The sequence below is a fragment of the Symphalangus syndactylus genome, chromosome 20, assembly GCF_028878055.3.
Source record: "Symphalangus syndactylus isolate Jambi chromosome 20, NHGRI_mSymSyn1-v2.1_pri, whole genome shotgun sequence".
In the NCBI taxonomy this organism is placed as follows: Eukaryota; Metazoa; Chordata; class Mammalia; order Primates; family Hylobatidae; genus Symphalangus; species Symphalangus syndactylus.
This window is the reverse complement of record NC_072442.2, coordinates 12378640-12399953: the sequence shown is the minus strand read 5'-3', so window position 1 is coordinate 12399953 and position 21314 is coordinate 12378640. Positions and strand designations below refer to the sequence as shown.

The following is a 21314-nucleotide window of genomic DNA, read 5'->3' as shown; positions in this document are numbered from 1 at the left end:
ACCATCTGCAGTGGTTTCTAAGGTCTATAGTTGGACCCTAAATGGTAAAATTACTAGCTAAAAATAATGAAGAAAAAAAAGAAAGAAAAATAACCATTATCAAGGTCGTTCTTCCCTCATTCAGAAACAAAAGAACTGCAGGAGAGGAAAGATAGCTGTGTAGTTAAATACCATTTCTGCTCAGTGACTTGAGCAGAAAAGTGTTGACTTTGTATCCTGTAATCTACCCTTCTCATCCAGTTTCTATCTGGAGTATCTCTGATAGAGAACCTTTTGCACAATTCCAAGAACAGGCACCTCTTTTGTTTATAGGCAATCGTATATTAAGCCGAAATGTGTCTCTCTGTCACTTGCATCCACGGGTACTACCTATCTCCATCTTTGAGAGCTAGATAAAATTGCACTTCTTTTTATGGAAGCTCTTTCAAAAATATTTTTGGCCCCTATCAGACCAGTTGAAGTTTTTCTTTCCAACCGGGCATGGTGGCTTACATCTGTAACCTGAGCACTTTGGGAGTGCATGATATATCTTTTCCTATCTTTTTACTTTCCATTTGTTTATGTCTTTGAATCTGCAGTTTGCCTCTTGTAGACAGCATGTAGTTGGATCCTGTGATTTTTAGTTTTTTAAAATTCATTCTGCCAATCTCTGCCTTTTGATTGGAGTGTTTAATCTACTTATATTTAATATAATTACTGATAAGGTAGAATTTACTTAGGCCATTTTGCTATTTGTTTTCTATATGGCCTATCTTTTTTATTTTTCTGTTCTTCAAATGTTGCCTTGTTTTGTGTTACACAGATATTTTCTAGTGTACCACTTATATTTCCCATGTCATGTCTTATACTATATATATTTTTAGTTATTTTCTTAGTGGCTGCTCTGGAGATTACATTTAACACTTTAATTTTTAACAATCTAATTTGGATTAATCCCAATTTAATTTCAATAGTATACAAAAAACTGTCTATATATCTCCATTTTCTCCCCCATCCTTTGTGCTATTACTGTTATAATTATACATTATAAATCCATCAACACAGTTTTATAGTCATTGCTTTATAGAGATATCTTATAAATCACATAGAAAAAGAAAAGTATTACAAACAAAAATACATTCATACTACATTTTACATTTATCTATGTAGTTACTTTTGCTCATGTTCCTTATTTTTTCTTCATGAGTATTTGAGCAAGTCTTCTTCCCTGTCAGCCTGAAGGACTCTTGGTAGTATTTCTTACAGGGCAGGTCTGCTGGTAATACATTCTTTTTTTTTTTTTTTTTTTTTTTTTTTTTTTTTTTTTAAAAAAAAACCTGTCAATGTGTGGTTTTCTCATTTATTTTTGAAGGATGGTGTTTTTGATGAATACAGAATTCTTTTTTTTTTCTTTTTAAGAGACAAGATTTTGTGTCATTGCCAAGGCTGGCGTGAAGCATCATGATCATAGTTCCATGTAAACTTGAATCACTTCCTGGGCTGAAGTGATTCTCCTGCCCCAGTTTCCCAAGTAGCTTAGCACTATGGGCATGCATCACCACCCCTGGCTAATTAATAAAGCAAGAATAGAGATAGGGCCTCACTATGTTTTCCAGGCTAGTCTCGAGCTCCTGGCCTCAAGCAATCCTCTTGCCTCAGCCTCCCAAACATTGGGGTTAGAGGCATGAGTCACTGTACCCGGCCTGGACACAGAATTCCTTATTGAAAGTCTTTTTCTTTCTGTACTGTGAATAAGGCCTCCATGGTTCCTGATGAGAAATCAGTTGTTAATATTATTGAAGATCACTTGTACATAATGAGTTGCTTCTCTTTTGCTGCTTTCAAGATTCTCCCTGTCGTTGGCATTTGACAGTTTGATTATAATGTGTCTAGGTGCAGCTCTCTTACATTTATCCTACTTAGAGTTTATTGAGCTTCTTAGATGTGCAGATAAACGTTTTTCATCAAATTTGGGAAGTTTTTGCCCATTATTTCCTCAGATATTCTTTCTTCCCCCTTTTTCTCTTGTTTCTTCTGGAATTATCATTATGTGTATGTTGGTGAGCTTGATGGTGTCTCACAGGTCTCTGAGGCTTTGTTTTTCTCAATTCTTTTACTTTCTGTTCTCAGACTGGATAATTGCAAGCAGCCCATCTTCAAATTCATTGATTCATTCTTTCTGCTCACTCAAGTCTGCCATTGGATTTCTCATTTCAGCTATTGTACTTTTCAAGTCTAGAGCCTCTACTTTATTATCTTCTTATAAATTCTACAGCTTGATTGATATTCTACATTTGGTGAAGCATGTTCTCATTTAAAATAATACTTTGATTTTATTTATATTTATTTATTTATTTATTTGAGACAGAATCTCACTCTGTTACCCAGGCTGGTGTGCAGTGGTGAGATCATAACTCATTGCAGCGTTGACCTCCTACGCTCAAGTGACCCTTCCATCTCAGCCTCACCGGTAGCTGGGACCACAGGTGTGCACCACCACGCCCGGCTAATTTTTGTATTTTTTTTGTAGAGACACGGTCTTGCTATGTTGCCCAGGCTGGTCTCAACCTGCTGAGCTCAAGTGATCCTCCTGCCTTGGCCTCCCAAAGTGCTGGGATTACAGGCGTGAGCCACCATGTCTGGCCTTTATTTTATTATTTACTCCTGGTTTTCTTTAGTTCTGCAAGCATACTGATAGTAGTTGATTTAAATCCTTTGTCTAGTAAATCTAACATCTGGGTTTCCTCAGAGAAAGTTTCCATTAAGTACCTTTTTCTCTGTATATGGGCCACGCGGCCCTTTTCTTCCATGTCTCATAATTTTTTATTGAAGACCGGATATTTTAAATGATATAGTGTGGCAACCCTGGAAATCAGATTCCTTTCTTCTCCAGAGCTTATTATTGTTTCTGTTTGTTGTTGTTGTTGTGTTGTTTGCTTATATCGTGACTTTTATAAATTAACTCTGTGAAGTCTCCACTTAGTTAGTTTAGTAGCTAGTAATGATTGGACAGAAATTTCCCTAAGTGCCTGGCATTAATAAGTTTCTTAGCTTTTGCCAAAGGGCTCTCTCTATGTGTTGCAATGTGTATTCAATGCTCTGGCAGGCAGTCTATAATGCTGCCTTAGCCTTCACTTCCTATTTCTGCAGAGCCTCAAGGTCCACCAAAGGCAAGAGATTAGGGCCTTCTCAGATCTTTCCTGGGCACAAACCTGAACATCTGTATGGCCTTCTAGATTCCCAGAAATACCCTGGAACTTTTAAAAGCCTTTCATGGGCAGTTTATGTCTCAGGTTTTCCTTTAAAGACTTCTGTCAGCCTCTTGTTTTTCCCAAATGTTTTCTCTGCTTCAGGCAGCTGTAATGTTTAACAATTACCGGTGATTGTTTTCAACAAACGTTCCAGGCCATTTACATTGAGCCAGCTCTGAGTTTGGTTAAATAAAGACAAGCTCTGAGAGTAGAGGTTTCCAGGGAGTTACCAGACAGGTCAAATGGTGACAATTCTCTAAAGATGAGGCTTTTGGGGTGCTCCAAACATGTTCTGCTTTCTCAAGTGGCTGCTAGGATGCTGATTTTCACCACTACCGTGGTTGTGAGGCTGCTGGTTTTCAAGGCTGTTGTGATGCTGAGGAGAGGGGGATGGGAGTAGGACAAGTTAAAATGCCACAGGGCTCTTTGTTCTTACTGAGATTCAATCATTTTCCCTGAATAATTACTCCTTGTATTGTTGCAAATCTTTGGTTAATTTCCAGAGTTCTGAGAAGTTGATTATAACAACTTTTGGCCAATGTCTCATTGCTTTTATGGAGAAACACATTTTGCAGAGGTTCTTACTCTGCCACTGTGAATGTCAGAACCCTCAGTTGCAGTATTTTCTAAGTAACCACATCACATCGCTCACTCATACTTCACTTGTAGTCACCAAAATCCTTGAGTTTTTTGTTATCAACCACTTGTTACTCCTTCTTGTAGTTGATTGTTTTAAGTAGATTTAAGACATTTCATTTTTGCTAATTAAATTTCATTTTCTTAATTTTTGTTATAGTTCCAGGATAAATTATTTTGAATCCCGACATCAATAAGATTTTTTTTTTAAGTTTCTTTTAAGTCATAGATAACATTACTGGTCAAATCAGTGCATAGATCAGCTTTTTTTTTTTTTTTTTTTTTTTTTTTTTTTTTTTTTTTTTTTTGACAGAATCTTGCTCTTTCACCCAGGTGGGATTGCAGTGGTGCGATCTTGGCTCACTGCAGTCTCTGCCTCCCAGGCTCAAGTGATTCTTGTGCCTCAGCCTCCCAAGAAGCTAAGGTTACGGGCTCACACCACCATTCCCAGCTAATTTTTGTATTTTTAGTAGAGACACGGTTTTACCATGTTGGCCAGGCTGATCTCGAATTCCTCCTCTACTGGATATCCCCTCCAGGGGCACATTTGTTCCATTAACTTGTTTTGAAATACATATCTATTTTCAAATGGTATCTCTAACATGACAAAATCTTACCAGTAAGACAACTTTTTCTAAAAAGGAAAGTTGGTTTCTAATGATTTATTCATAGTGAATTTTCCCAACTCTTACTGTTTACAATTTCTTTGCTCTTCACACATCATTTGCTTCTACAAAATATTATACGAACTGAAGTATCAGGAACCCAACATTGTTTTTGAAAAGCGGGGCAGACATCTTTCTATCCTCAATTTTCTAGGCTCTCTTTCATTTCCCCACACATTTCTCAAAGGGCAATAGTAATTGTGTGAGAATTCAATCTGCAACCTTAGCAATCTTGTCCCTGGTGAAGGAAAGGCCAGGAAGAACATAGTCTGGGAAAAAACCAGCTACACTAGTGGGTTCCAATATGGGCAGCCTGGGCAGCTAACAGATAGCTGTGGTGAGATGTGGGAAATTAACCACATCGGAGTTCCAGACCACACTCATAGGGCTATGGGGTGGTTCAGGGCTGGCTATTTTTGTAATCATGACAGCACCCAGTCAGTAACTAGTGGATGGAGTAGGGAGGATCTAGCGCTCCCCACCCCCCAGGAGAGGGAATTGGGTGAGCGTGCTGTAGGAAAATAAAGCCCAGCCAAGGTGACTGAAATTCAGAGCTGGAGCTTCAGATCCAGTACCTAAGACAGGAGTCCTGCCCAGTGAAGTAGGCCAACTATGCTGGAACAGACGGCACTAACCCTATTGAGACCCACTGCTGACCTGTTTCCTGTCTGTCTCAGGACGGCTCCAATGAAGCGTGGAGCATCTGTGATTCCAATCCTGAGGGGTAAAAGAAGGCAGGAGCTACCCAGAAATATGACTTTTGAGAGTTTGCACAGTATAATGGAAATAAAGATTTAGGGAGGCTAAGTAGACTGTAGTCAAATCCCTTGGCGAGTTACTTAATATCTTTGAGTCTTAAGTTCCTCATTGATAAAATAAAGATAATAATATCTCTCTTGCAGGATCTGTATGAAGGAGAAAGTTATACCTCAAGGACTCAACACACAAGAGGCCCAGGAGGGGAATTTCATTTCGCACGTCCATTTTTTTCTCAGAGCAATTTCCCATCTTTACTGCCAGATGGCGCCCGTGAGCAGCGCCGCCCTTCCCTAAGGCTTTTATTCCACTCTTCGGGCGCTAGGTAATCTTCCTCTCTCTTAGTACTCAGGCTGGCATTTAAAATCCAGTGTTGCACACAGACTTTGTGTTTCTAATCCATCTGCTCCATGAAGAACTGTGAAACCCAGAAATACCTATTTCTAGCCAGACACCCGTTTCTCCAATAGGATTTGTCAGATGATAAGGCTTTGTGATGTAACTATGCAGCTGGGCATTCAAAAGAAGTCAAACAACCCTTAATTAAGAATCTGGTTTTTTGTACATTTACCCCCACTATAAGAGTGTAGAGATTTAAAGGTCAGGCCCTGTAGGTTTGAATCTCAATGTTAGCATTAGGTGAGTGACCTTGGACAAATTATTTGGCCTCTCTAAATCTCACTTTCTTCATCCATGAAATGGTTGTAATAACAGTAGCTGCTTCATAGGGTTGTTGTGAGGTTAAATGAGATAACACACATAGAATACTCAACACAAAACCTGGCACACAGTAAGTGCTTACTAAGTGTAAGCAATTATACTAACAAGAGCATGAGCTTTGAAGTCAGATGAAAATAGATTTGACTCCTAGCTCTTCGACTTAAAAATTGCATGATCTTAAATAAGTTATGTAACCTCTCTGAGCCCCACTTGCCTCGACAGTGCAAGATTAGTATGAATATTGCAGAGACATATATGCGCTACCTTTTACTTTTTATTTGTATTATGACCCATTTCAAACAAGATTTGTGCTTACCTACCACAAACAAACAAACAAACAAACAAACAGAAATAGCCCAATGGCTTTCATGAAAGCAAATAATAGACTCAGGGTGAAGAAAAAGCAAAGGCCGGAAAAATAAGAAAAAGTCAGAGATAAGACTAGGCTCTTAGATAACATCATCAGATTAGGTCACAAATTTGGCTTTGAGCTTCTTAGCATCCAAGGCAATAAAGAAGGGAAATATGGTTCGTTAGATGATTCACAGTGCCAAGATAAATGCAGAGGAGTTCTGAAGAAGAAACCCAGCTATTCCTAGTTCTGAGACTTAAGAGACTATAGCACATGGTGGATACACAATAGATATATAAATGTTAGCTGTTCTCATCTACAGCACAGAGGATAGAGTGAGTCTAAGAATAAGAGAAACATGGGAGAGGTAACTTTTGAGCTGAATAAAACTGAAGAAAGATTTTCCAGCTGCCTGGGGGGCTGGAGAGGAGGGGGAGCCTGTACGTAAGGGAAGCTGGTGACAATATCTGGACTGTCCCCACACATTGACAACAAGGCAGCTTTAAATGTGGTTTCACACTGGGGTGAAGATGTTTCCCTCTGGCTGAAAGGCACAGGAACGTTGCCGTCTGAGGAGGCTGGAGGGAAAGGATGCCTCACAAGCATTGTCCAAGCAGCTGTTTTGGTTTAGGGGCTCTCCGTACTGGACATCTGGTGTTTAATGACAATCCTTTTTTTTTTTTTTTTTTTTTTTAGTGTGTTTTCTTTTGTTCTGTTTTCCTGAGGACCCAGACTTAGGGTTCTCAAGGGAAGAAAATGGTCAAGTTGTAGGGAATGCTACCCTTTTCCCTCAATGTAATGGCCTTCTCAGCCATTAGAACCAGTGGAGAAATTGTGACATGGTGAAAGGGGTGGAGCTTGGAGGTACAAGTGAAGAAGGAAAGATTCTGGTATCATTTAAATAGTAGGGAAAACAAAAACATAGGAATATTGCTTTAACAGGATACCCACATTCCTTTTCTCTGTGGCATCTCAGAGAGGAGACTCTCAGAGCTAGAATTTTAGCTTCTAGCTCCTCAGGTTGCGGATGAAGACTCTGAGGCCCAGAGGGCCCAAATAAACATGTTTATGTCATTTAGATCACACAGATAATTCATATCACAGCCAGGTCTAGGACCTATGCCTATGGATTCCTATGCCACAGGGCATGTAGAAGAAAGTAGTCTTCTATAACATATGTTACGATCTAGAGAAGAGACCTGAGGAAGAAGTTTGGGTGTCAGTCCGCAAGGCAGTAAAGCACATGTGAAATAGCTGTGGAGATATGGTCAGGGTCCTTTCTGCATTGTGATGGCTATGTGTTTGCCTCCTGGTGCTGCAGTGGCCACAACCCGACAGCTGTGATCTCCATGGAGCTCTCCCTGCAGGCCTGCTGTGGGAGATCCCACATTGCCCTCAACCCACCTGCTACCTATGATGCTTCTTTGCTCAGTAAATAAGCATCTGTTCAATCATACATTGACTATCCAGTAGGGGCCAGGAACTGTACTAGGCACTTGAGTTAAAAATACAGAATACCTCTCTTAATGAGCTTCACAGTCTAGGTTAAATAGACAAGGGTAAATGTGATAATCATTATATTAAAGGGTTCTGTGGGAACACAGAAGAGAGAGCATTTAGCCCTGCCTGGGAGTGGGAAGTGGTCAGGGAAGGTCTCTGAAAGAAAGACTACCTGAAGTTAGACTGAAGTAGGAGTAGGAATGGACAGGAGGGGAGAGAAGAGGGCATTGTAAGCAGAGGGAGTCACCAGGGAAGGACACCATAGCATGAGAAGGCATAAAATGTTCAGAAAATGGAAAGTGGTTTGATTTCCCAGAGTTGGATATGGAGAGGAGATATTTATTATGGCAAAAACTGCAATTACTTTTGCACCAACCTAATAGTACCATACACATTTCTTTTCTTTTCTTTTCTTTTTTTTTTTTTTTTGAGATGGAGTCTCACTCTGTTGCCCATGCTGGAGTGCAGTGCTGCCATCTTGGCTCATTGCAACCTCTGCCTCTCGGGTTCAAGTGATCCTCCTGCCTTAGCCTCCTGAGTAGCTGGGACTACAGGCGTCCACCACCACACTTGGCTAATTTTTGCATTTTTAGTAGAGACAGGGTTTCACCATGTTGGTCAGGCTGGTCTCGATCTCCGGACCTTAGGCGATCCACCAGTCTCGGCCTCCCAAAGTGCAGGGATTACAGATGTGAGCCACCGCTCCCAGCCTACACTCGTTTCTTAGAGCTGCTATAACAATACACTGTAAACTCGGTGGCTTAAAACAACAAACAATGTAGTCTCTCATAATTCTGGAGGCCAGAAGTCTGAAATCAATATGTCAACAGGGCCACCATCCCTCTGAAGGTTTAGGAGGGAATCTTTCCTTGGCTCTTCCTAGATTCTGGTGACTTCCAGCACTCCTTGGAATTCTTGGGTTGTAGCTGCCTTACTCCAATCTGTCTCTATCTTCACACGGTTTTCTTCTCTCTTTGTGTATCTATCTCTTCTGTGTCTGTGTCTTCTCCTCTTCTTATAGGGACATCAGTCATTGGATTCAGGGCCCATCCTAATCCAGTATGACCTCATCTTAACAAATTACATCTCCAAAGAGTTTATTTTCAAGTAAGGTCACATTCTGAGGTTCTGGATGGACATGGATTGTGGGAGGACATGTTTTGACCCACTATAAGTACTTTACTGAAGAGAGAGTAGCCATCACTGTTTAGATTCTCAAAAAAAGACCCCTAATCCAAATACCTTGAATCACTATCTAGGTGAATTTTGAATTGGGAAAGTAGAAGAGAGACAAGAAGCAGATTACTCAGCCTTATCATGACCCTGTCACCCAGTTCCTAACCCCACAACCCAATCACCTGAATGAGCTGTTGACAGCCCTTCATAATGACTTCTATGTGTACCTCCTAGTACTCTTCACCTAAAAGATGCCCAACCAACCAACAGGAATGAGAAACAGTATGTTACTGGGAACGAGTCTCTTTGCTCATCTCAAGTTCCTTCAGCCATAAAATGGGGGTAGAAATCATTGCCCAGCCCACGTTAGAGGGTTGCTGGAGGATTCTAAAAGATAACTGATTGAAGAAGTATATTGCAAGCTGTAAAGACCACAGACTTGTTAGAGAATGGTGTGCTGATTGATACCTTCTCTTCTCATATCACACTCCCCTTGACACCCCTCTCCCCAAACCTCTGTCAGAAAATAAGCAAGGGTAGTGGGATAAACCTAGCAGAAATCTGTGTTTTCTTCTGTTTTAGACACTCAAGGATGGCAGGCTCTGAAAGGAGCATCGAAGTCTCTCCTCTTCCTGGGACTTTGCCCTAAATAACCTTTGCATAGACAGAGTGTTGTTGCTTCAATGTGTTCATGCTCAGGACATTAAAAATGAGCTAATTAGAGATTACAATTAGGTTTGAATTCCTGAACGCAACACTTGGTATTATTGCTGCTCTCTCAGAGACAATTGAGTAGTCACTAATTTCTAGGACTTCAATACCTTTAGGGCTTCCTGGCCTTCCTAGGATAGACATAGCATGATCTCATCAGCCCAGGCTAGTAGCTTCTTATTTCAGCAATCATCTGTTTTCTAAGAATTCTCCCCAGGGCCAGTTCCTGGTATAGTTCTGATTGTTATCTTTGTACCCTCTATGTGACATTCTAACTCACTCTGCCCAGGCATAGTAGAAGGGGACAGGATTGGAGATCAGGACATCTGGGTTCCAGGCAAGACTGTCACAGACAAAGTTGGTGGCTTTGGTTAAGTCACTCCTATCTTCTGGTCTTCAATTTTCTTATCTATAAAAAAATTAAAATATTTTCATATGAGAGTTTTTCCTATGGAAAGTGTCCCTGACTGTCATCATTTTCCCAAAAGCGTCTATGACCAATAAAGATTAAGAATCCTTGGACTGGTTGATTTATAATCTAATTTATCTTTTTTTTTTCTTTTTGAGACAGAGTCTCACTTTGTTGCTCAGGCTGAAGTGCAGTGGGGTTATCTTGGCTCACCTCCACCTCCCAGGCTCAAGTAATTCTCCTGCCTCATCCTCCCCAGTAGCTGGGATTACAGGTGTGCACCACTATACCCGGCTAATTTTTGTATTTTTAGTAAAGACCAGTTTTGGCATTGTTGGCCATGCTGGTCTCAAACTCCTGGCCTCAAGTGATTCACCAGCCTTGACCTCCCAAAATGCTGGGATTACAGGCGAGAGCCACTGCACTCAGCCTTATAATCTAATTTAGGATGATTCTTTGGTTCTGTGCATTTAGGGATATCATACATCTAACTGTTGAGCAAGTTTTTGACTGCCAACAGTATGCTAGGTCCTTTGATGTGGCCCAAGGATGCAAAAGTAATGAAGACACCTTCCAAGGAAGCCACTCTCCCATGGAGGAGACAGATCCACAAAAAAAAAAAGCCTTAAAATAAGATGTCCAAAATACAATGATGGAGAAACACAGGGCATTTGAGGAACAGAATACTTGGAAATGTTTGTAATTTATCATCCTCACATGAAAGTCACAAACTGCTGAAAAGAGAGGGGCTTTTAAGAGTTTCCTTGCAAGTTTAGAAAGTAGAGGGCGCTTTCCCTCTCAGTCAATCTGAAGGCCCAGGCTCCCACCGACCTCCTTTCTCCAAGACCCTCCAACCATGGCCTCTCTCCTTGTGCTGCTAGCAAGCTTGTTGAACTTCAGTGGGAATGAGCTTCTTCCTTTCTGGATATAACCCCGAGTATGCATTCCTCAGACCTCCTCCTTCTGGGATGAGAAGCCCCACACCTCCTATTAGCCCCGGAGTCCTACCGACATTCCTTTTCCTGCCCTTGTTGGGGGACTCTCTTGGGCCCCTTTCGAGTCCAGCACTCCTGGAGTGGACTCAGGAATGCTGACGAATGCATTATCACACAGGCATGTTATTCCTGCTTGAGTGTCGATCTGAGCAGTTTCCAGTGAACTTATGTCTCTGCAAAAAGCATGTTAAATGGGAAATTTATTTAAAAAAAGAAAAGCAAGAATGTTTATATGGCACATGGCAGGCCAGAGAGGCAGATGCTATAGAGGTCTGGGTTCTAGTCCTGGTTTCCTTACATGCGCCCTGGGTCCAAGCATTTCCACGTGTTGCTACCCCGTTGTCCCGGCTACTATCACCTCTGCCTTCATCTGTTCCACTTAACTTCCACGTATACTTCATCATAATTTATTCTCCATATGGCAGCCAGAGGGATCTTTTTAAAATGTAAATCAGAGCATGCCACTCCCCTGCTCAAAATTTTCAAATAGTTTTCCTGCACTTAGGATGAAATCCAAACTCCTTGACTAATCCTGTAATACCTTCCATATTCTGACGTCTGCCTACCTCTCTAGCCCTACCCTGAGCCCCTCTCCTCACTGTCTAAGCTCTCTGATCTTCTCTCTGTCCCTTCATCACAGGAATGTCATTTCCACCTCAGGACCTTTGCACCTGCAGTTTTTGTTGACTGAACTATATTCCCCCAAGACCTAGGCATGGCTCCTTCCTCTTACAAGTCAGGGCTTAGTTTCAAAGAGATCTTTTTTTTTCTTCTTCTTTTTAAAGAAGTCTTTTCTGATCATTTCCTCTAGAGCTTCCCCACTTACTCCATCACAGCTTTTTTGTTCTGCTTTCTTTTACTCTTTTCATGGTATTTATTAATTATAATTTGAAATTATTTTGTTTGTTTGTTATATGTCTTCCCTGTTCCCCTCATTGACTGTCCCAATCACCACAGCATCTAGAATAGGGTGTAAGCATAATAGATAATCAATAAGTTGTTGAATGATCGAGTGAGTGAGTGTGCTAAAGTTCATTTAATATACCTGAGCCCCAAATTCTTTTTTTTTTTTTTTTTTTTTTTTTTTTGAGACGGAGTCTCGCTCTTTCACCCAGGCTGGAGTGCAGTGGCGCGATCTCGGCTCACTGCCGGCTCCGCCCCCTGGGGTTCACGCCATTCTCCTGCCTCAGCCTCCCGCGTAGCTGGGACTACAGGCGCCTGCCACCTCGCCCGGCTAATTTTTTGTATTTTTAGTAGAGACGGGGTTTCACCGTGTTAGCCAGGATGGTCTCGATCTCCTGACCTTGTGATCTGCCCACCTCGGCCTCCCAAAGTGCTGGGATTACAGGCGTGAGCCACCACGCCAGGCAAATTCTTTAGCAATAAAATGGGGAAGAAGGTCTCCTTAGCTACATATTGGATCTTTTTTTTTTTTTTTTTTTTTTTGGAGACGCAGTCTTGCTCTGTTGCCTAGACTGGAGTGCAGTGGTGCAACCTCGGCTCACTGCAAGCTCCGCCTCCCGGTTTCACGCCATTCTCCTGCCTCAGCCTCACAAGTAGCTGGGACAGGCGTCCGCCACCACGCCTGGCTAATTTTTGTATTTTTAGTAGATTCGGGGTTTCACCATATTGGCCAGGTTGGTCTTGAACTCCTGACCTTGTGATCTGCCCGCCTCGGCCTCCCAAAGTGCTGGGATTACAGGTGTGAGCCACTGCGCCCAGCCTACATATTGGATCTTTAATCATTGTTAGAAAATTCTCTGTAGTAGATATTGGTGTTATAGCCGCAGAAGAAAAGGAAAGCCAGATGGGCTAAATAATTGCCTAAAATCGTAGTTGTGGCCTGAAAGTTTATCCTCATTAAGACGCCAATAAAGATTTGGGAGAGAGAAGCAGGGGAGAGAAATTTTCTATGTTCTTCCAAGTTTTAAATCTCACCAAAAAGCCACTCATTGGAGAATGGAGTCATATACTATCTATCTAGTACTCCCGGAAGCAAGGTCTGTGGCTAGGACTCTATTCCCACACAGAATTCTTCTGCATCTGATTCATTCTGAGCACACCCTCCACATTCAGTCATTCATTTGCTTGTATAGGTTGGTGCAAAAGTAATCGCGGTTTTTGCTATTACTTTCAAAGGCAAAAACCGCGATTACTTTCGCACCAACCTAATATATCAATTCATTGCATACATGCTGTTAGCAGCCAGTCACTATTGTAGGTACATGGCAGCTTCAGGGAGGAACCCCCTGATTCATAATAAGGGTATGTCCCTGGAATCCCCTAGAAATGGATAGTCCCCAATGGGTTCTATTGGTCAAACTCGAATTCTTGAGGCTAATTAAGGTAATGCATTTAAAAAGCTTGTTAGGCCAGGTGAGGTGGCTCACGCTTGTAATCTCAGAACTTTGGGAGGTCACGGTGGGCAGATCACTTAAGGCCAGGAGTTCGAGACCAGTCTGGCCGACGTTGCAAAACGCTGTCTCTACTAAAAATACCAAAATTAGCCAGAGGAGGTGGCACAGGCTCATAATCCCAGCTACTCAGGAGGCTGAGGCAGGAGAATCACCTGAACTCGGGAGGTGGAGCTTGCAGTGAGCTGAGATCGTGCCACTGCACTCCAGCCTGGGTGACAGTGCAAGACTGTCTCAAAAAAAAAAAAAAACCATGAACAAATAAATAAAATGCTTGTTACCCAGGGTTCTGGCATGGAGTAGGCACTCAGAGATGTTAGTGATAATGATGTTAGAACATGGACCTTTTTCCTCAGCCAGGCTGTCTAGAAGAGGAGAAAGAGATTTAAAATGCCCTTGGCAATTTTTCCCTCTCAGAGTCATCCTGTTAGAGAAATCCAGCTCACATGATTCCCATTGCCTTTTCCGAAATCCACAGCCTGTACAAGCAACTGAAAGTAATAAGCATAATTTAAATGCTGTGTCTTTCCTAATTAAAATCCATCCAGAAAGGGATGCCAGGGTTATTTTTGTCTATGTGGCAGAGGAAGTTTTATTACATAAATCCAGCCTTCTCAACAGTCCAAGAGGAGGTGTGTCCTTGTGTGCATGTGTGTGTCCCTGTGTGTGCACGCATACACCCATATGCATGTAGCATGAGTTTGGGGGTGCGACCAAGAATGCATAGTTGGCACTGAACAGGTTGAAGAGTCTGAATTTTCAAAGGAAGCTGTTGATGGAGCCACTGGCAATTGCTTCCCAAGGCACCTTAGGCTGGTGAAGAACCCTGGAGTCTGCCTTGGCCCTCCTTGCTAGCTCTAAAGAAACACACTGGGATGGCTTTTCCATGAGGGGATGTTGACCTAGCTCTCTCAGCAGAGGCTCTGCATGCTTGGTGGCTCTTCTTGGAAACACTGGTTGCCAGAGCAGCTGTGTCAGCCTGGTTCCCCAGAAAAGACGGGAAAGCAGGCAGGGAGCCCTCTGCTAACCCAAGGGCCTCTTTCCATGGGACAACTCCCAAGAGCAATCCACACAGGAAACTCAGTCCAGACAGAAAAGAGATGACAATGGGAAAACAAGGAGGAAAAGAAGAGAAGGAAGGAAAACGAAGAAGGGCAAGGAGATTTAAAAGGCTTAATTAAGAGACATTCTGAGGATGGGTTTTGCTTTTCAAGGGCAGGAGTTCATTTCTGTGTGGGAGGCCAGTTGGCTGAAGCTTGAAGATAGTTTGGGGCACACATTTCATTTTCAAGGGACTCTTCCTTCCCTTCACCTGGTCCTGAACCATTGCTGTAACTCTGCTAATACTTGTGAGATGCATGCATTTTCTCATGTTGGTAAATTTGTTTCTTCTCTGGCAGCCCCTCTGCCACATTGCTACTGGGAAGGAGAATGTCCTAGAGTAGGCAAGAAGGCACATATGATGCTAAGGGGACTTCCTACTCAACAGGAAAGAGGTGGAGAAATGCACCTGCAGGTCTGACAGGGGGCTCAGAAGGGAGAGATGACAGGGCAAGAGATAAGAGATGGGGTGTTTCCACCCCCTAACTCAAATCCAGGGTCATTGTGGGTAGGAGGGGAGGAAAGAAAATTGGCAGGAGTCTCAAAACTTCCAGATAGGGAAATAGGATCACTTACACCTGGGAAATAGAAAGGTCTTGGAAACAGCCCATGGTTAGCCAGCACAGCATCTGGCACAGCACAATGGCAGCAGGCTACCAGGGCTGAGGAAGGTCCATGTGAGTGGGCTGGAGGTCCAACTGGCCAAGATTTGCTGACTTCAGCTTGGTGCAGGGAACACATCTGAGGCCCCCAGGGAGATGCAGAGGCTGAAAGAAATGAAGAACCAAAACAGCTCCCAGGCTGTATAGATAAGGGGGCTGCAGGGGACAGGGACCTCACCTCTGGAGTCCAGGTCAGGGATCACACACAAGGCTCTGAAGGACAAGGTGGGATTTGCCATCCCAGGCAAATATGCGGAAACCAGACCAGAACACTCCACAGATCAGCACAGACCAGCACAGACCTGAGGCCAGCATGGGAACCTGAGACTCCCCACCTCATCGCCATAGAATCTATGAGTTCTACCTGCACCCAGCCACGATCTTGAGAAAGAGAAGACGGTGAAAAGATCTTGAGAGAAACTGTCCTGGATATTTGTACTTTGAATGAATTGAATTCTTAACCCAAAGATATCAAATTGAGTTAAAGATCCTGCTTTAAATTGGAAAAGAAGAAATTATATGTAACTGGCTGATTAAGTTTTTAATGAACTCAAATAAGGATGAAATCAAGATTAGATCATTTTAAGAGCTGCATTTTTTTCACAACTCAGTTGTAGTGTAAAGTTTTTGACCAGTCGGTAATGACCTTGCACATTTGCAAATAAATTTAGAGTGTACAAGTCATTTTCACGTATTTTTCTGAACTTCACATTGAATCAAGATAGATGTTAGTCTAACTTTACAGATGCACAAAATGGAGGCTCAGCAACTGTAGGAGACTTGCCCAAGCTCAGTATAGATGAAGGTCTGCTCTAGGGCCATTTCAACTACAAACTGCAGAGTCTCAGTCTAATACAGTGATGCTCAACTGGGGCAATTTTTTGTGGCAATTTCAGTTGTCACAGCAGAAGAGAAGGGGTGCTACTGGCATTTAGTTGCTATTTAGTAATCATATTTAGGCGTGTTGCTAAACATCCCACAAAGCACAGGACAGCCCCAACAATGACGACTTATCTGGCCCAAAATATCAACATTGCTGAGGTGGAGAAACCCTCTATGATATTACAGAGGATTCCCAGCGTGGAAAATGTCTGTCTCCTTTCACACTTGCAGAAACGGACAAGAACCCAGAGCTGAGACAATTGCAACTTAACAAGAAAGCCCCCACTAACAAACTTACTTGCCAGAAACATAGACTTATTGGAGCTTCATTTCCAAAATGCTGTCGGCGATGGGTGAGTGAGAGACCTCGCCTGAGGATTAAGAAGAAATTGTGTTCATGATGAGTGTGGGAGTACCCAGGGGTATACTGAAAGCAGATAGTCTTTAATCTCCCCTTCTTTGACAACACAATTATCTTCAGTAACAATCATAAAATGAAACAAATAATAGTGACTGCCAGAAAACCATGATTTTTAAAAATTTTATTGAATGTCATATTAATAATCATGTCATAAAGATGGCAACAATAGACACTGGGGACTACTAGAGGTGGGGAGGGAGGGAGCAGGAGGCAAGGGTTGAAAAACTATTAGGTGCTTTCTCATTATCTGGGTGACAAGATCATTTGTATCTCAAACCTTAGCATCACACAATATATCTAGTATGGTTTGTCTGTGTCCCCACCCAAATCTCATCTTGAATTGTAGCTCCCATAATTCCCGCATGTTGTGGGAGAGACCCGATGGGAGATAATTGAATCACTGGGGGCGGTTTACCCCATACTGTTCTTGTGGTAGTGAATAAGTCTCAGGAGATCTGATGGTTTTATAATGGGAAACCCCTTTTAGGTTGGCCCTCATTCTCTCTTGTCTGCCACCATGTAAGACATGCCTTCTGCCATGAGTGTGAGGCCTCCCCAGCCACGTGGAACTGTGAGTCCATTAAACCTCTTTTTCTTTATAAATTACCCAGGCTTGGTATGTCTTTATCAGCAGTGTGAAAGCAGACTAATACAATATCCATGCATATATGTCCCCTGAATCTAAAAAAAATTGAAATTATTAAATAGCAATGATGTCAGTAAAATAAATAAGTAAATATAGCAAAACAGGAAGACAGCAGTAGACAACTCATACTTTTTAATTACATTAGTGTATCTTCTTTTAAAAGAAAAACTTATACCCACATATCAGGCTGTGGCAATAATGCATAATAATATTATAGATTTTGTGTTTGTGCCTGAACTTCTGTAAATTTGTTAATAATTTTGTCAAAATTGGTCTTCTAGGCATATTTGACTGGGCAACCAGATTTATCAAGCTATTTTCACTCACAGTTGATCAGAGAACTTTTAATTAATTTTAATTTTGAAATGTTCTTTCACACCGAGGAACAGATTTGCATATAGTAATTTTAATACTGACTTGAGGGCAAGTTTAGAAGAGATTCATAAAAATCCTATTCCCCAATAGGTTTCAGAAATTGCAATAACGCCCATGTCTTTGTTTCCTTTCAGGATTTATCCTAGCAGCTTTCCAGAGTCTTCACAGTTGAAAATTCCACTAAAATACCTTCAGCAGAAATTTCACAATTTCTATTGTAGTTGATAAAAACTTGAAAAACTTTTCTTTTGCAAAAGAGAAAAATGCTGAATAATATAGAACATTGATATCACCCCTTTTAAAATCGCTCCAGACGAGGTACCCTGAACTGCCTACACCATGGGCTAACCCACCCTGCTGCTCAGCCCTTGGAAGCTTCCTGGAGGAGGAATGCTTCATGGTTCAGGGGAAGGATCTATGTGGTAAGGCAGGCTTTATTGTATCACAATATTCCAAGATTAGATTTTTTCTTTTTTATGTTTTTTTAACTTTGCAAAAAGAATATGAAAATACAGAAACACATTAAGGAATAAATATCACACATTGAATTAGTTAGGATTAGGTTTGTTTGCAATCCATAACGTCATCTCTGTCCTCAAAAATGCTGGCATCTTTGCAGAAGGGACTCAGCTGTGGACAAATGTATTGAAATTGCACTGCAGAAAGCCATGGCAAGAGAGGGACATGTGAAGCGCTTGGGTTGGAAGTGGGGTGGGTTCAGAAGAAGGAGTGACTACTTCCAACTGGGAAACTAAGGAACATTTCATGGGAAAAGTGATGAAATTCATCATGAAGAATGGGTAGGATTTAGATACTTAAAGACTTCTTAGCCTAGAAGACAGCAGACTGAAGCAATGAGGCTTTTTGTGCCTCCATATTTCCACCTGCAAAACAAGAATCAGATCATCTTTGCCCTTAGGATCCTCCATAGAAAATAGCCAAAGAGGAGACAGGGTGCTGTATTGAACAGCCTGGCCTGGGGAGCAGGGGGTGGCTGGGATTGTATTTAGCTGTGTGTAACACTTGGCAGGTCACTTTCCTTCTCTAGACCCCAAGGCTCTCATCTAGAAAATGAAGAGATTCACCAGATGGAATATATCAAAAGCATCCTCTGACCCAAACATTATCCTGTGATCCTTACAGTGCCTTGGGGAAGGTTTCTGAGAATGGGTAATGGGCTTCCTGCTCACATAGACACTTTAATGAACGGGTATCACAACTGTGGCATGGTTACAAGGCCATGGTCAGGGGGCCAGGACATCTAGGGTCCTGTCTGGGCTTCTTCTATTTTCATCTATCTGCCTGGGCCCTCGAATCTTCATCCCCACTTCACCTATAGTCATTTCCACCTCCCATCCAAATGCACCCACTAATACCCCCTCCTCCACCACTGCTGCACACAGGGGAGAAAAGTAAGAAGGCAGGGAGCAGAGGGAAGAGGGAGAAACAGAGCGAGAAGGAGGGAGATAGAGAGGGGTGAGGGGAGAGGGAGGGGGAGAGAGAGAAAAAGAGGGAGGGAGTGGAGGAGTAAAGTAGAGAGAAATGACAGAGATGGAGACAGAATGAGAGATGAGGGGAAGGGAGAGAGAGCGGGAGAACAAGATTGAGGGGGGAGGGAGAGAAGGAGAGGGGGAGGGGAAAAAGAGGGAGAGAGTGAGCGAGAGAGAAAAAGAATGAAAGATTGAGAGAGAGAGAATGACCAGCTCGGTACACAAATAGCTCAAATCCAAGGTTCCCACTGAGAACCTTGAGGCTGGGGGACGTCTCCCCTGTGTCTCCTCTTTCAAATGATGTTTCCTCTATTTCTGAGATTCATCTTCATTCAAAAGAAAGAAAGGCCCTTTGGTCTTTTAAGGGTTCCTTTTCATGAAGCCTTTCTTGTGTCAGCTTCCCTCTGTAGTTCTGGGGAGGCAGCAGGGGGGGATGGGGCCTGACAGAAGGGTGAAGGGGTTTCTGCAATGCTGCCCAGGGAAGAGGCGGATGGGCTGGAGACTGGGAGGGGCATCGCAGGACAGGCACAGAAAGCTTGTCAAAGCACACTCATGTTTTGGCTTCAAAGCCATGAACAGAAAAGTTAGCAAGAGGAGAATAAGGTTACAGGTGGGGGAGGCTCGTTTTAGGAAAGACAGCCCTATCTCAGATGGAATAAACTGAGCCCTGGCTTCTCCCTCCTTAATCACAGGGAGTGGGCGGAGGAGCACCAGGAGGCAGGCTGGGGAGTCAGCGAACTGTCAGAGGCATTTACTTCTTTCAATGTATTCAAAATTAATTAATTATAGCTGAAGACATTGGGGTATATTTGCAGGGGGTTGAGGCATCACACATGAGGTCTTCCCAGCCCATACTCCCTTGGGGATTTGGGATGTCAAAACACTCAGCAGCACAGACCTCCCAGCTCCCCCCGACCCTGGGTGAGGTTTGCCATCATCAAATGTGTCTCCTTGTTTATTATACCCTGAGTCCCTCACAGGGTTGCTGAAAGGGCCAAAAGGAAAAACAGATGAGGGACTGTTAAGCTGTACAACGGTGTTCACACTGGCGGGATCCTGATCCCATGGGCGGGAATCATTTTTCCTTCCCTGAGTGCATCCTCTTCACAGGCAAAGTTCATGAGGGACCCTCCTTTTTCTTTACTTCCTCTCACCCCCTTCCCAGGTCACAGGATGCTGCCCAGAGGAGGGACAGAAATGATGAGTGAGGAAGAAACCTGGGTTAGAGCTGGGCCTTGTGACTTGTGCTGGAGTCCATTGTATCCACTTCCAAGGAAAATCACACAGTGCTCAATTGGCTGTGGATGTGGGGTCAACTAACGGGCACTGCCTTCCAGTCTTTTATATCCTGGGACTCATTTTCAGTAGTGGCTTCAGAATTTCTACATAGAAGTGGCTCAAGAGCTGCAGTCTATTTAAGGGGTAGAAGGTGCCGCCACAGGAATTGGAAGTCATGTTAGCAAAGCAAGGATCCTGGTTTTACTTGAGTATGTACAAATTTGGGGTGGCTTTTGGAAATGAGTGGTGATCATGCAGTACAAAAGTCCATGATGCTTGCACTATCAATTTACCTTGGGGACGGAAGATAAAGATGTGATGAGGATTGTTAGGGGGCAAGATTGATGTCACGTCACGAGCATCGGATGAGAAGTTTGCAAACCTAGAATAGAATCCAGTCTCCAACAGCAACTATTTGACTTCTCATCTTGAAATAAGGAGAGTAGATGAGAGATTCTCTAAGACTCCTTTCTTAATCCATCTTCTGCCTCTGGTAGATTAGGATAGAAATCTTACAAGTAAATCTAGCCTAAGGGACAAAAGTCCCAAATGGTGTCATTGTGTTTTCTCATGTCCCTTGTGTTATTCATTCAATTTTCAAAGGTCAGAGACAGAACACTAATTCTGAGCCACTTCCTTCAAGAGGCCCCTTATCCATCTCCTGCAAGGTCCAGGGAGAAGAGAGGGGATTGGGCAGTACAAAGGAAGAAACTCATCCTTGTTGAATGTCTACTATTCCAGGCCTCCAGATGCTTCATATTTGTTATCTTGCCGAGTACAAATAATATTAAGATGGCACTAATGACTCTGAGTTCGGAAAGATTAAGTATAATGTTACCAGCTAAAAAGGCCTTCTCCATAGTGGACGCTCCATAAATATCTGTTTCTGAAATAA

General features: G+C 42.6%; 1 protein-coding gene across 9 annotated transcripts in view; it reads left to right on the top strand.

The window, feature by feature from the left end:
• The window catches only part of MMD (monocyte to macrophage differentiation associated), a 93373-nt gene that overhangs the window by 63736 nt on the left and 8323 nt on the right, over positions 1-21314 (top strand). For 2 of the 9 annotated variants that reach the window (XM_055256109.2, XM_063629935.1), the window contains one exon: positions 17786-18202. The exons of 1 other annotated variant lie outside the window; for it this stretch is intronic. In XM_055256109.2, the coding sequence (XP_055112084.1) occupies positions 17786-17876 (91 nt within the window). In that variant the 3' untranslated portion in view covers positions 17877-18202. Of the gene's footprint in view, positions 1-5433; positions 6535-16440; positions 16563-17117; positions 17201-17785; positions 18203-20306; positions 20926-21314 lie in introns of those variants that run through there. 6 more of the 9 variants (XR_010118422.1, XM_055256112.2, XM_063629932.1 and 3 more) reach the window with 6 other exon arrangements.